The 15,620-nt window shown below is 42.1% G+C and overlaps 1 protein-coding gene across 13 annotated transcripts in view; it reads left to right on the plus strand.

The window, feature by feature from the left end:
* The window catches only part of AGPAT4 (1-acylglycerol-3-phosphate O-acyltransferase 4), a 502,489-nt gene that overhangs the window by 351,923 nt on the left and 134,946 nt on the right, over positions 1-15,620 (plus strand). For all 13 annotated transcript variants that reach the window (XM_029594136.1, XM_029594144.1, XM_029594145.1 and 10 more), the window contains one exon: positions 7,120-7,195. In XM_029594136.1, the coding sequence (XP_029449996.1) occupies positions 7,120-7,195 (76 nt within the window). The remainder of the gene's footprint in view (positions 1-7,119; positions 7,196-15,620) is intronic.

The raw sequence follows: 15,620 nt of genomic DNA on the forward strand, positions 1-15,620 counted from the left end.
GCAGAGTCAAACCAGCGTTTTATTAATATAGAGACCTCGATGTCAAAATCTGAAGTAGTAGAAAGGCAGCAGATGGAAGTGAGAGTGAACAAGTTGGAAAGTTGTCATGAAACAGGAGAGTTAGGGCATCCCAACAGAGAGGTTCCATTAAAAGCAAACATAGTTCATATGCCTATATGTAAAAAATCACGAAAACTAATGATTTCCGAATTATCCCAAACAACTAAAAAGCAGGTTGTTAAAACAAGCAAAAACCACACTTTGAAATGTCTGTATGCCAATGCCAGAAGTCTAAGAAGTAAGATGGGAGAGTTAGAGTGTATAGCAGCAAAAGATGAGATTGACATAATTGGTATCACACAGAGATTGGTGGAAGGAGGATAACCAATGGGACAGTGCTATATCAGGGTACAAATTATATGCAATGATAGGGAGGATCAACTTGGTGGGGGGTGTGGCACTTTATGTCCGGGAGGGTATAGAATCCAACAGGATAAATGCTCAGTAGAATCTATATGGGTAGAAATCCCATGTGTGTTGGGTAAGAGTATACTACCGTCCACCTGGACAAAATGGTCAGACAGATGATGAAATGCTAAGAGAAATTAGGGAAGCAAACCAAGTTGGTAGTGCAATAATAATGGGAGATTTCAATTACTAGGATTAGGAAAACATGGTGCAGGACAAAACTCACTTCCACCAGCAATTACAATTATTTTGTTTATGTCAACGTTTCAAAATTGTTCTACTGGCAACTCCAAAGTTAATAGCGATAACTTGTCAAAGTCCCCTGACACGGTCCCGTGTTTCGCTGTGGCTGCACGGGAGGGAGGACCAGGCATATAATTGTGATCTGCAATAAGATGTACATACAAATAAATAGTGGAACAAAGTGGCTACTTGAATATATCATCATAGAATACACAAACCTTTAACATCAATAAGCGGAGCACGAACACCCTCAAAGGTGACAGCCATTTAAAGAGGGAAAAAGGAGCGAAAACGGAACCTCTCGCAAGATCCATCTTAACCAATCACAAATGCATGGATTCACTCGCTCAGTCAAAGAGGTGTACCATTCAATGTCTTTGATAAGTCCTTTAGGGTGAACAGTATCAAGGGTGAAAATCCATCTCTGCTCTCTCCGACCCAGCATCTCAAAGAAGTCACCCCCCCAAGGTGGGTGGGTGACCACCTCTAATACCGTGAAGGAGAGATCAGAGATGGAGTGTCCGCTATGGGACCAGTGGGACACCAGGGGTTCATCCATTCTGAGTGATCGGATGATAGAACAGTGTTCAATCATCCGCGTTTTGACCATTCTAATCGTCTTGCCTACATATAAAAGAGAGCATGGACATTTTACTACGTAGACAACGCCTTTAGTGGTACAGTCAGAATCTGAATAAAGTCTAAAGAACGACCAGAAAGAGGATGGTATAAAAACCTGAAATGGTGTCTGTGTGGCGACATATAGTGCAGTGTCCACACGGTCTATGGGTGCCCGCCCTCTTAATCACCCGCTCGGGTGATTAAGAAGGGCGTTTAAAAGGGCTTTGTATACCAATCGGGATTGGCTCTTTCTCCCACCCACCGCATCAGATGATATGGTTAATAACTGTATTCTTCCCTTTTCAAATTGTGGGTAAAAACGATAGCGGATATGATTCGGCGCCATTGTCCACATTAGCATTGACAGATCTCTTTCACAGTCCTTTGCGATTCACATTCGACGGGGCAAAAATCTGCGTGACTGGTTGGTGCACACTGCATCATTAAACTTTGACAGGGCCAATCCCATATACCATCCCCACTACCTCACAACCCATGTTGCTAATAAGATTTCACCTAAAACTAAACTTCCTCGAGGAAGTTCAGTTTAGGTGAAATCTTATTAGCAACATGGTTGTGAGGTAGTGGGGATGGTATATGGGATTGTATCTTATTAAGAGATAATAGTGTTGTTATTTGTATGAAGGTGCAATATTTGGAGGGCAGAAGGCCGGAGGGTCTCGTTGTCTCCGGATGAAGTGAGAGAGATCTGTCCCCTGAGGAAGCTGCGGCGAAACGGGGATCCCTGTCGGGACGTTGTGAACTGCTCCCGTGGAAAGAGTTTGTGTAGGGCTCGATAAGAAGTTATGCTTAGCACCTTATGTTAATAACGGGTGGTGAACTTATTAAATGTAATAGATGGGTTCTTATGGGTGGGGAGTGTATGTGGATGAGTGAAATGTAGTGGGTATATGGTTTTAAAAATGTCAATATATTGCTGCTAATAGTTGAGATATTGATGTATATGAGGTTGCACATGTCTTTGTATTATTACTCATTTTTAAGACAAATATCAATGTATGTATTTAATAAATGAATATAAAAAATTGTGAGGTAGATCTTAAAAGAATACGCGACCGCGTACTTTTGTTTGCGCACCAGGCGCGTGTAGTCGCGCGTATCTTATAAAAGCCTGGATCGGCGAGCGCAAGGCTGCCAATTTGGGCAGCCTGCCTCCGTTCCTCCGAGGCCGCTCCGAAAATTGGAGCGGCCTCGGAGGGAACTTTCTTTCGCCCTCCTCTCACCTTCCCCTCCCTTCCCCTACCTAACCCCCCCCCCGGCCCTAACTAAAAACCCCCCCCTTTACCCTTGTTCCTCGATTTACGCATGCTAAGAAGCAGATGTAAATCTACATCGCCAGCGGACTGCTGGCGCACCGTACAGTCCTCCGACCCAGGGGCTGGTCCGGAAGCCTCTACCACGCCCTGTTCCCGCCCCCAAAACGCTGCGTCCCGCCCCCGACAACGCCCCCTTTAAAAAGCCCCGGGACTTAACGCGCGTCCCGGGGCTCTGCGTGCGCCGGCAGCCTATGCAAAATAGGCGTGCTGGCGCGGAAAGGCCCTGCGCGCGTAAATCCGTCTGGATTTACGCGCGCAGGGCATTTAAAATCCGCCCCTGTATGTATTAGTTGTTACTAATTGATAATACTTGTAAACAGTGATAATAGATTATAGTATATTGTGATTGTTAATGTTCTAGAGATCAGTGGTCATAGGGTTCCCTATGTATGTTACTACATAATAAATCTCTCAAAAACAGAAATACTCATCTTAGGAAACACCCATTTTGATAACATACCTATTTCTGTTTGCATTGATAATTCCACCATTAACACTGGCAACACAAGTCCGTAACCTAGACATCATACTAGACCCAAAACTCGACCTTAACACACACATAAGAGCACTGCTAAAATCATCCTATCATAAGCTACGTCATCTCAGACATATAAAACCATTATTTATTTATTTTATTTTAATACTTTTCTATAGCGACCTTCATGAATAGATTCATATCAAATCAGTTTACATAGAGCATGGGTGTTAACTGAATAAACTATTTAACAAAGAAGCAAAAGTTACATAAAACAAGTAAATAGAAACTTGGGGGCTAGGGTAGCCAGAAGCAAAGGACAGTGGAACTAAATAAATGAGAAATAGAAAAGCGCCGAATTAGGTACTTTTATATTTCTCATTTCCATACAATACTTTATATTTTATATTATAAATATAATATAATTTTATATTATAAATATAAAGTATTTATACAATATTTTATATTTACTCATTTTCATACAATACTTCAAGCTATAATTTTATCCATCCTAGACTATTGCAATTCCTTATATCTAGGCCTCCCAAAAGTCACCATCTGACCTTTTCAATTGTTACAAAATTCTGTAGCCCGTCTTCTCAACAACAGTAGGTCCCATGATCATATATCCCCAGTTTTCTATCAACTACACTGGCTTCCGGTAAAATGGTATAGTCATTACAAAACCCTCACAATTATTCACAACCTGATTTACAATAATAACTCTACTTGGTTACCTGCAAAACTACACATCTAAACTCCTTGTAGGTATCTTAGGGCCAAAAACAAGCTTTTACTGCAAATTCCTTCATCTAAAACCACACTTCAACCACAACAAGAGAGCGAGCATTGTCTATCGCAGGCCCCATCCTTTGGAATACATTACCCCCTGAAATAAGATTAATTTCCAATAAGAAAGTCTTTAAAAAAACCTCTTAAACATCACCTTTTCACGCAGGCTTTTCCAGACTTGTATACAACCTAATCACTATTCCTTCCCCTCCAGAACTTCCTCCCATAATAAACCTACTTTTGCTTATCCTCATTTGATTATTTTATTAGTTTATTTCTTTTAATGTCTATTTTAATCAAATTAATGTTTTATGTTATTTCATTATGTATGTTATGTTGTCACCCACCCGCACAGAACTTTGGAGGGCATGGAAATAAGCACTTTTAAATAAATAAATAAATAAAATGTGTCTTCATATTCCAGGATCATTAATTTCACTTTAAAAAAGTATGGACAAGCTGTCAACCCGAGAAACACTCGCAATTTACATATACGTATATTTCTGCATGGATTATTGGTGCAGATACAGTTGCTTATTACATAGGGTTTCATTATGCGTATGTGCATGGGTTTCTTTTGTGTGTGGATTTGTGTACGCAAATCATTTGCGTAATGTTTTTTTAAACATCCCGTGGAGGCACTAGCTTTTGCCATGCGTGGTGAAAAAAACCTATGCTGACAACTAGCATCTGTTTTGTCATGCGTCTTATTACATTGGCCCCTAAGTGAGTTGCAAAATTTAAAAAATTGATAAAATGTACCCCCCCCCCTTTTACCTCCCCCTCCCTTATAGCCCCGACCCTCTTCAAGATCCGAACTAAATGCGAGTTAATTTGGAATTTATCTGTTTCCTCTCTCAAGGTTTTATTACATTGTTGTTGATCAGCCCTTGTTATACGTTATGTCATACCCCTTGTTATACATTAGCTTCCTCTTCATCTATAATTTATATTTAACTCTCTCCTTAATTGATTCGAAGATACTTGTTGTTTGTAACTTTTCCCAATTTCTGGTTCGATGTAAACCGGTATGATAAGAATCTTCGTCTTTAACGTCGGTATAGTAAAAAGATGTAAATAAATAATAAAACCTCCTGAATCCAGGTAGGTAGGTGTCTTCCATAGATGCCAGGAGAGATCAGATACACTAGATTAAAAATAGCCAACTTGCTGTGACATCTATACTTCTGAATACATGGACAAAGTAGAAATCCTTCAGCTTTTTTCTGAAAGATTTCAGATTTGGGTCTTTTCTCAGATCAGCTGGTAAAGCATTCTGTAATATCAGGCCCACCACCATATATATATATATATATATATATATATATATATATATATATACGGACAGAAGGAATCTCCAAGAGATTTTTACTTGCAGATCGTAAAGCAAGAGATGGCATATAGACCTTCAGTGTGGAAGTAAGGCAGTCTGGATTGTTATCAATAAGCACCTTATGTACTAAGGCTAAGTTCTTAAACTTTAAATGCCACAGAATCGGAAGGCAGTGAAGAGAAACTAGTACTGCCATGTACCAGTCAGGACCCTAGCTGCAGCATTATCCACTGTCTGCAGTGCAATCAGTGTAGAAGTTAGCAATCCTATATGAACTGTGTTGCAATCCTCTAATCCTGTAAGGATCATGGACTAGAGAACTGTTTTTAAAGACTGGATTGGGGGGAAAGTTGACAGTCCTTTATGTACTGTGTTGCAATAATCTAAGCCCTTAAGGATCATGCCCTGGAGGACCTGCATTTAAAGACTTGGGAATGGAAGGAGGGGATGTCAAGCTGTTGCTGCCATGTTTGCATGACTGCTGAAAGATTCCAGTCCTCAGATTCACTAGTAATTTTATATAACAGGCTACTTGAATCTTAACGAGAAAGTATAGTGGATCATGCCTCAAGCATTTCCCTAATTCATTTTCCATTACCGATATAGGTATAAGGCTTGTCAGAGGCAACCTCCCCTGTAGTGAAAGGGAGGTGAACACAGAACTCAGTTTTGCTTTGGCCATTGTATATGCTATAAATTACATACATACATACTTTAACAAGTCACATAAACAATAGGTTGAGTTGTATGGTATTTTAATATCATATATAACTTATATTTTTACAGTACTTAATTACAACATTAAAAGCAGGATTTCATTGTTTTAAATGTGTTTCCTAGTTAGGAATACTACATATCTAAATGACTTCTTAAGTCCTTTTAAGTTTTAAAGGTGCTACAGAGATAAAGAGCCTTGTATTGCATTATATAAATATTAAACTGCCTAGTAGAGTCATTGAATGAAAGGGTGAAAGCTCTGACAGGTTTAAATAGAGTGACTGCCATGCCATTCTTAAATAAAATTTATTGAAAATCACTCCGTAATCAGTTTTTCATAGGAGGCAGTGATTTTGGAAAACATAATTTTTTTTATTTTTTATTTTTTTTAATAAGTCTTTCTGGTTTTGTATTGCTTGTTGTGCAACTTTTAAGTTATTCCATTAGTACTGTGACAGTTGGATTTTAGCTCCAAATCTGGAACTTAGAGATGTCACTAGGAATTTCATGACTGCGGTAACATTACAAGTCAAGCTCCCAGCATTGCAGTGCTATATTATTTTGTTAAAAAATACAAATAATAAAGAATGTTCAAGAAAAAAATATTTATTTCCAAATGTATTGACCTTCTCTTCCAATTAGGCTATAAGGCAGTTTACATGAAAAACATAAGTACTCCAAAGAAGTTTTTTAAATGGATGTTATTTCTAAAATCACTACTATCTACAATAATTGATTAAACTGTTCATTTACAGTAAAATTATTTATAAAAAATCAATCTTTGGAACAGCATGTGCAGTAGCATGATGCCACAGAATGAAGACAACTTGACAGTATGCTGCCGAAAGCTAATGCCATATATCAGCTATTTGTTGAATGTAAACAATATCAAACAACTCAATTCAATTCAAATTCAGCAAATAGCTATTTGAAACAAAATTTTAGTACAGCAGTTATCAGAGGTTTGCAATCTCGAAGAGATCTTGCAGTAATATAGAAGGTGAAAAGACAAAATTTAATCGACCATCTGCAATGTGAAATGATCTGCTGTCTAATAGGGGTGATAATTTTGATCCCAGGCATTGTTCTTTGTGTTTTTTCCTTGATTTCTTCCTTTACTCTCTCTGCACTAGACGGATTCCATTAGAAGAAGTCCCAGAAGATGAACAAGAATGTGCCAACTGGCTTCACAAACTCTATCAGGAAAAGGTCAGTTTAATGTTTGAGGACCATTTATGAGGCATTAGTTGATAATAAATTATGTATTTAAGAGACTAACATTGCAGCACAGTTGCAGGTCATGCACAAGACTCGGGCCAATCATGCATATTTAGAAGCTGCAATTAAAAGTTATGTAGGGTAGGAAGAAATTAAACATACTCAAATACCTTGTGTTGATGCCTTCCAGGTCAAACACATTAAAGAAGAAATGATAGATAATTAGTCTGCCTTCTAATAGCGTGAAGAAAAATGAATAACTGTATTATGTCCCTGAGTATATCCATCAGGGTATTCTCCTGCAAACTCAAGTGGCAGAATGCCTGCTTTTGGAATTCAAGATCTCTTGTACCTTTAGTACTCTAGCTCCCTACAACAAACCTAATACAAGTTCAGTTCCTCATTTTTTCCCTGTTGAATTGACTGGACTATTCAATGAGTTCCATATTTTTGGAATGTAAAAACCAGGCTACAGCTACTATGCCTGCATTTTATTTGTAAGGATAAATAATTATATCCTTTTCCCTAAGTTATTTCATAGATTTAAAATGAAAAATATCAGTTTCCATTGTTTTATTAATTTTGACAGTTTGCCCCGTTAGTTACAAAATTTAAAAAGAATTTGACATATTTTCCATCTATACTGAGCTCTTTCCATATTGAAATTTGTAAACCATTTTGTTCTTATCAGGGATGTGTATTCGTTTTGATCTGACTAGAACTAAGCGGCAATTGAGTCCATGTTCAATTTGGGACAACCAAACCAAATGGTTACAGTTAGTTTTGGTCCCATTAAAGCCTATGAGGAAAGCAAAACAATGGATTTTTTGGACTTGAAGCTAAATAGGGCAGAGCCAGTTTGAGATGGGACAAGAAAGGAGCAGTAGCAATCATGTTTCAGCGCTTTTTCAACCAGTCTATCCCAGTTGGCAGTTGCATGACATGACGTCATCATATTTTGTAGGTGAAAGTGAAACTAAGAGCACTTTGAGCAGTGACCATTTTGTTCTCAGTCATTTTTTCTCACAGAGAGATGGCAGAGGTTAGGAAACAAAAGATAATTTACAGGAGAAAGCAAAAGTGTGCTGTTAGAATAATTCACTGATACTGTACCTTATGGTTTGGAAGGATAAAGTCTGTAACAAATGTGAGACGGTAACAGCGTATATCATCAGGATAAGACAACCGCTACAGCTGACATTATGCTAGCTACAAGAAAGGTAAAAACAGTAAGAGCACACTATAGTGATTTAGGTAAACTCCTGCTTTCTCTGTTAAGAATCAGTGTGACAGCATACTGATTCTTCTGTATGTGACTCTTGCACTAGGTTTGAAATTTTCTTAGTGTACATAGTCCTTTAGCAAGCATCATCAGTTCACTCACTGTGCTCTGTGACAAAAGTGGCAGATTAATCTGCTGTCTGTGTGTCCACGCTAGGGTGTACAAACATTGTAACACTAAAAGCCACTACTCACTAGTGATCTATTTTAATAAATTCCAACATGTCACAGGCATCAAGTGGCAAACATGGCAGTGGGAGAGGAAGAATAAAGATTTTTCTTCCAGGTAAACATGGGATCAGCACAAGGAGTAGCATTGATGATGAGAGGCATATTATCATCATGTATTTATTTATGACTCTCAAATGCCCAGCCCAATAGTTGAACCAACAAATTCCAAGATTGCGTATACACAGTGACAATCAAAACAATGAAAAGTGAGCAAAATGACAAATTCTAAATGCAAGAAAACACTTATCTTAAGAAAGTCAGCTTTTTCGGGTTTCCCCCGACTTGGAAAATCTGCTTCATGGGGTTCTTTATTCCAATCAAGTGGTCATGCATGGACAGTCTAACCGGCCAAAGTATTTAAAAGTCTCTGTAAAACATGAGGAAAATGCTAGGTTTAAAGGAAACAGAAAATGATGTATTTCCTAGCATGTAGCCAGATGGACTCAGGAACCATTGGGTTATGCTCCCCTGCCAGCAGATGAAGACGGAGCAAGCTGATGTCACAGTATATATATACTCCTGCAGTGACACCAGTCTCTATTTTCCGTATCTAGCAGATGGAGGACATGCATTTCCCTATCGGTTTGCTTCAGATTTTGGAAAGAGAATTTAACATAGAAAAAGAAAAGCCCCGCTTTCCTGTGATGATACCAAATGGTCCCTCCTCAGTTGAGAATTCCTGTGGTGATTTATGTGGTCCCTCTGATGTGTGCCTTGGTCCAGTAGCTGGGTTTCCCAGTGTGGACTTAGCTGATTATATAGCTTAAAGGTAGTGTGTGCAGGAGGCTGAGCATGGCGGTGATGGCACATGTCCTCTTCCCCCGCAGCCGGAGATCATCTCTGTACTTAGCCGGTAAGGGCTAAGCTTGGGTAAGTTTAAAAAAAAAAAAAAAAGAGTTTGTAAAGACAGAGATAGAGGGGTTTGCAGGACTTCCTCTGGTCTCTGTGCTCGGCACGCCGTTCATTTCTGTGGTGGTAGGGGAACTGGGCAGCCTGGTGGGTTGAGCGGCCCCCGGTGGGCTAGGCCCTGCAGTTAGGCTTTTTGCCTGCGCGCCACATGGTAGACCGCAGCAGCGTTGTCGCGCAATTCTGTGCGTGCCTTACTTCCCTCTACAAGACGTCAGTGTGTGCAGTGCATCGGCTCTGCACACGTGTTGTGCACTCAGTTTTTGGCACACCTTTTGCATGCATAAATTTCTAAGGACTGATAGTGCGCCCAAGCCTTGACGCACAATTTGTGCCTGTGCTTTTTGCGGTGCTTACTTTTGGGGCACCTAGATTTTGTGCGCATAAATTTTGTCCACTTGAAATTTTTTCAGTACGAGCCAACTGGTCACACATTCTCTGTTGTCTGTGCACTGGTGAGCAAGAAACCTAAGTGCCTTTCTCTCTGCGTTGTCTCTCATATTTGGGCATCTCAGCCTGATGTGTCCTCTAACTTGTGTCAATGCTGTTTAGAGGCTCAGGGAGAGTTGTCTTCCTTTTACTTTGCTAAGCCTGGATCCTCCCAACCTGATGATGGTCTGGTTAAGGATCTGTCTGGAGGTACGCCAGATCTTGGAACTCCCTTGACTAGTTCCTCCACAGGGGATGGTAGTTCAGTGGACCCACTCCAGTTCTTCTGGGTTTGGCCTGGATCAGTCTGCTTTTTCGTGGGTGGAGTTTTTTCGAGGTTGCAAATCTTTCTTCAGGCACAGGCCTCAGCTTTGCCCACTCCTGCCAGGTCAGACCCTCAGCAGTGGCCCCTCCCTCTTCCATTCCTATGTTTAGGGACTGGAGCACACCTCGGTTCCCTGCAGAGAATCCCAAGAGTATTCCCGACAGGAACCCGGATGGCACTGATGATGAGGCAGATCCTGATTCCCTGGAAGATGGGGAAATTCCTCCAGGATTGGAACCGGACCATGTTGCAGTTCTTTTATAGAGATGAGCTGCCGGCCCTGGTTTCCCAGACCTAGAAGATGCTGGGTGTTCCTGGTGCAGAGTCCATGCCTGAACTGAAGAATAATCCCATTTTAGTTTCCTTGTGTAAAGCCTCTTCCCCCCCCCCCCCCCCCTCTTATGGACACCATTCAGGAATTGATTGATCTTGAATAGGGAGCCCCAGAGGCAAGTTTCAAAGGAAGTCTGATATTGGAAGGCCTGTACCCCCTGGATCTAGCGGTGAGGGAGCGTTTACGTTTTCCCAAAGTGGATGAGCTGGTCTGTGCTGTCTCTAAGCGGATGTGGCCTGCAATTTTGTCCATACCTTGGCCAAAAGAGTGGTTTCATGTTGCGTCCGTCGGTCACAGACGGCTGCGACCGCTCTGCCTTACCTCTTTTCTTCCCTTTTCCTTCTCCTTGGGCAAGATGGCTGCCTCCGGTTCCGAGTGCCTAGTGCCTCGGCATCTCCAGTCTAGAGTGGGCGTTCCAGTCCGACATGCTCACTCCTGTGGCCTCCTAGGGCACGCGCGCACCGTTCCTATGCTCAAATATACGTCATGGCGGGAACCTCGAGGGCATCCCCACTGCATGATGTCAATACCTCCGGGTATTTAAAGCCTCCACTTTGCTACCACCATTGAGTTAGCAAGGACTTCGGTTAAGTTACTCTGACCGCTCTAAGCTGCACGCTTAGAAGCCACTCTACACTCCAAGGGCCTCGCTCCTTCAGAAGCTCAAGACTCCCGCTCCTCGGGGGTCTCTCGCTTCCATCTCCCTTCGGGGCCTTACTAATTGAGACAACCGCTCCTCAGGGGTCTCTCTCTCTTATTCTTACAGGACCTCTGGACTACCAGGTACTCGCTCCTCGAGGGCCTACCATTCTAGTATCCTGTACCCCAGACCTTCAGTCCCACCATCTCTACCAGGAAGGCGCCTACACTCCTGTGAGTACCTTTACTATCCAGTGCTCCAACTCCACCCACCAGGCTCGGCATTGCCCGCTCTGTGGGTCCCCGCCTCTCTGTAACATCTGGGTGAGAATCTTCATCTGAGACTGTTGAATGTATTGACACCTCACGGACCTCAGTGCCTTACCTTCCTGCTTCATACCATCTATCTACAGCAGTACAATAAAGCCTTCCATTCAATCTGTGTCTGCTATCTGAGTTTAACCAATCTCTGTGGTTTCCCACGGGGCTCCTCCCCATGGGCGGAGTCATCTCCACAGCGACCAAGGGTCCACAATGGCACAAACACAACACTTCGGTGGTAGCAGCCAGGCATCAACTATGGTTATGACATTGGTCAGCTGACGCAGCCTCCAAAGCTAATCTTACAAAAATGCCCTTTAAAGGTTCGCTGTTGTTTAGAAGCGAGTTGGAGAAATTGGCCAGTAAATGGGGCGAATCTCCGATCCCTCAGTTGCCAGAGGATAAGAAGCAGGTACAGCACCACTCTGATATGAGGTTGTCTCCGGGGTTCCAAGCATTTTCATCCCAACAGAGGGTCGACCTTTCAGAGGGCTCGGCCTTTCAGTAGGTCTGTACCGTTTCATCCCATACAGCCCAAGACAGGATTGGACTTGGGGAGCGGATCCTCCTGAGTTTTTTAGTGAAGGTTTGCCAACCCACGTTCAGGATCAAGAGATAGGGGGATGCCTCTCTGTCAGAGGTAGGTTGAGATCACACCGGATCAGTGGGTCCTGGAGGTGATATGAGAAAGATATGTACTGGAATTTCACAGTATTCCTCGAGACATTTTATTTATTTATTTATTTATTTAAGTTTTTCTATACCGGCATTCGCGATAAAAATCGCATCATGTCGGTTTACAATTAACAAGTAGATAGGGAACAAAAGGCAATAAATAACATTGATCTAAGTAATAATAATAATAAAATAATAGTAATAGTAGTAAAAAACGTTAAACAAGAGAAGGCTAAGGAATGCAGTTACAATAAAACAAGGGAGTAATATAACTTGGATCAGAGAAAAGAAGCAGACATATTCTTGGTGTCTCCTTGCCACTCCCTGCAGAAGAAGTAGGCATTGGAATCTATGCTTCTAAGGCTCCTCTGGTTGAGGTCTGTGGTTCCAGTGCCTACCTCTCAAGAAAGTATGGGGCGATATTCCATTAATTTTGTTGTGCCCAAGAAGGAAGACTCCTTTCATCCCATCCTGGATCGCAAAACTGTCAACAGTCATTTGAGGGTGACTCATTTTCGCATCAAAACCTTATGCTCAGTGATAATGGCCATGCAGTCGGGGGAATTTGACCTCCCTGGATCTGTCCGAGGCCTACCTTTATATTCCCATCCATTTGGAACACCAACATTTTCTGCATTTTGCGGTGCTGGAGCACCATTATCAGTTTCCAGCACTGCCTTTTGGTCTAGCCACCACTCCCAGAATGTTTTCCAAGGTCGTAGTGGTGGCGTTGAGAAGAGATGAGATCCTGGTACACCAGTATTTGGATGACTGGCTGATTCGAGCCAAGTCTCTCAGGAAAAGAGCCACCTGGTGACCCGCAAGGTCATCTCCTTGTTGCAGAAGGTTGGTTGGGAGGTGAACCTTGCCAAGAGCAGTCTTCGGCCATCTCAGTCATTGGAATATCTGGGTGTTCAGTTCGACATGAGACAGGACAGGATTTTCCTGCCAGAAGTTTGGATTCAGAAATTCATGTAACAAATGCGTCAGTTAGTGAGCACTATACGCCCGACAGTGTGGTCCTATCTACAGGTGCTCGGTTTGGTGGCAACGCTGGAAGTGGTGCCATGGGCGAGGGTGCATATGCGTCCTCTTCAGTGCTCACTGCTGTCTCGTTGAAACCCACAGTCTCAGGATTGTTCAGATCGACTCCACTTGCCAATGGAAATCTGCTCTCGCCTCCAGTAGTGGTTGCAGGAGGATTATCTGAGAGAGGGTGTTTACTTGACCTCCCCCGACCTGTTTGTTACTCATGACAGATGCAAGTCTCCAGGGTTGGGGAGCTCACTCTCAAGAGCTGATGGCCCAAGGGCAAAAGGAATGCCAAAGAGTCCCTCTGGAGCATCAATTGCCTGGAAGCCCGGGCGGTCCAGTTGGTATGCTTGCAGTTCAGCCACAGACTGCAGGGTCAAGCAGTCCGAGTACATCAGACAATGCAATGACCGTAGCCTACATCAATCAATAGGGAGGTACCAAGAGCCCAGCAAGTGTTGCAGGATATAGACCAACTTATGGAATGGGTGGAAGAAATCTACAGATAATCTCGGCCTCTCACATTGCAGGAAAGACAACATAAGAGCAGACTTTCTCAGCAGGGAGAGTCTGGACTTAGGAGAATTGGTGTGTCAGACGAGGCATTTCAGCTGATAGAGCTGATAGTGGATTGCTGGAGCCTTCCATTCTTAGACCTGCTGGTGGCTTCTCGCAATGCGAAAGTTTCCTTGATTCCTCAGTCACAAGAGAGATCCATGGTCCCTAGGCATAGATGCTCATCTACAGGTCTGGCCGGAGACAATTTGTTTTATGGCTTTCCTCCATGGCCCTTGTTGGGCAGGATGGTTTGTCGGATCAAAGGCAACAGGGGGATGGTACTCCTGGTGGCACTGGATTGGCCCTGATGACCATGGTATGCAGTCTTAATTTGCTGTTGGAATTCTTGGCAGCCCTACGTTCTCACCATTGCATAGACTTTTCTTGCAGTTATTGACCTTGAAGACCATGTTCCTGGTGGCTATCTCTTCTGCATGTTGAGTTTCCCAGCTACAGGCCTTATCTTGCCGGGAGCCATTCCTTCATGTGCCTCCAAGGGCATTATAGCTGCATACTGTTCCATCTTTCTTGACAAAGTGGTGTCAGACTTTCATTTGAATCAGTCAGTTTCCTTGCTGTCCCTAGATAAGGTCAGGGATGTAGAGGAGTATCGCCTCCTGCATCCCTTGAATGTCAAGAGACTTGTGTGGTATCTGGAGGTTTCTGAATCTTTCTGAAAGACAGATCACCTGTTTGTCCTTCATGGTAGAAGGAAGCAGGGCGAATCAACTTCATGGGCTACTATAGCTCATTGTATTAAGGAAGTAGTCAGGGCCACATAGGTGGATGCAGAAAACCTGTTACCTACTCAGGTTAAGGCTTATTCCACTAGAGCTCAGGCAGTGTCATGGGCGGAGGTTAGATGTTGTCTTCTGTCGACATTTGCCGAGCTGCAACATGGTCCTCCTTATATACTTTTCAAGTTTTATCATCTGGATTTGCAGGCCTGGGAGGATGTAGCCTTTGCATGTGTTTAAGGTTTATTTGGGTTTTCTATACCATCACATCAGTAATAAAACCATCACAATGGTGTACAGATAATAAATGGAAACACAATAATATAATAAATACAGATAACAACTAAATAACCATAAAACTGTAGGTAGTTTAAAATTATTCTAAAACACTAAAACATTATTAAATCATTAATTAAAACACAAATTCAGTAAAATAGATTAAGATTTCATTAAAATGGTATATAAGAAATTATAAGCAAAGAAATTTACAATGTAAGACTTGCTGTTTAACTGTCATGACTCCGTGTACGCACACGTAAATAGCCATGTCTTTAAATCAGTTTTAAATTTCTTGATGTCTGTTTGCAGTCATAAATGGATTGGCATTGTGTTCCAGAACTTGGGACCTGCAATGGAAATTGTTCTCTCACGGACCTCACTGAGTCTTGCTGATTTAATCGTTGGGATTGAAAGGAGACCCTTGTTACTAGATTGAAGGTCTCTTTGTGGTACATGTAGGTGTATGGAATAGTTTAGCCATTCTGTGTTGTTTCTGTGTATTATCTTATGGAGGATGCATGCTACCTTATATTGCACCCAAAATGTTATGGGCAGCCAGTGTAATGAAGTGAGTATGGGGGTGATATGATCACACTTTTTTGTTCCAGATAAAACCCGTGCTGCCGCATTTTGTAAAACTTGCAAAAGTCTTATGGTGCTGTGAGGAAG

This window comes from Rhinatrema bivittatum, chromosome 3 (assembly GCF_901001135.1).
Source record: "Rhinatrema bivittatum chromosome 3, aRhiBiv1.1, whole genome shotgun sequence".
Lineage (NCBI taxonomy): Eukaryota > Metazoa > Chordata > Amphibia > Gymnophiona > Rhinatrematidae > Rhinatrema > Rhinatrema bivittatum.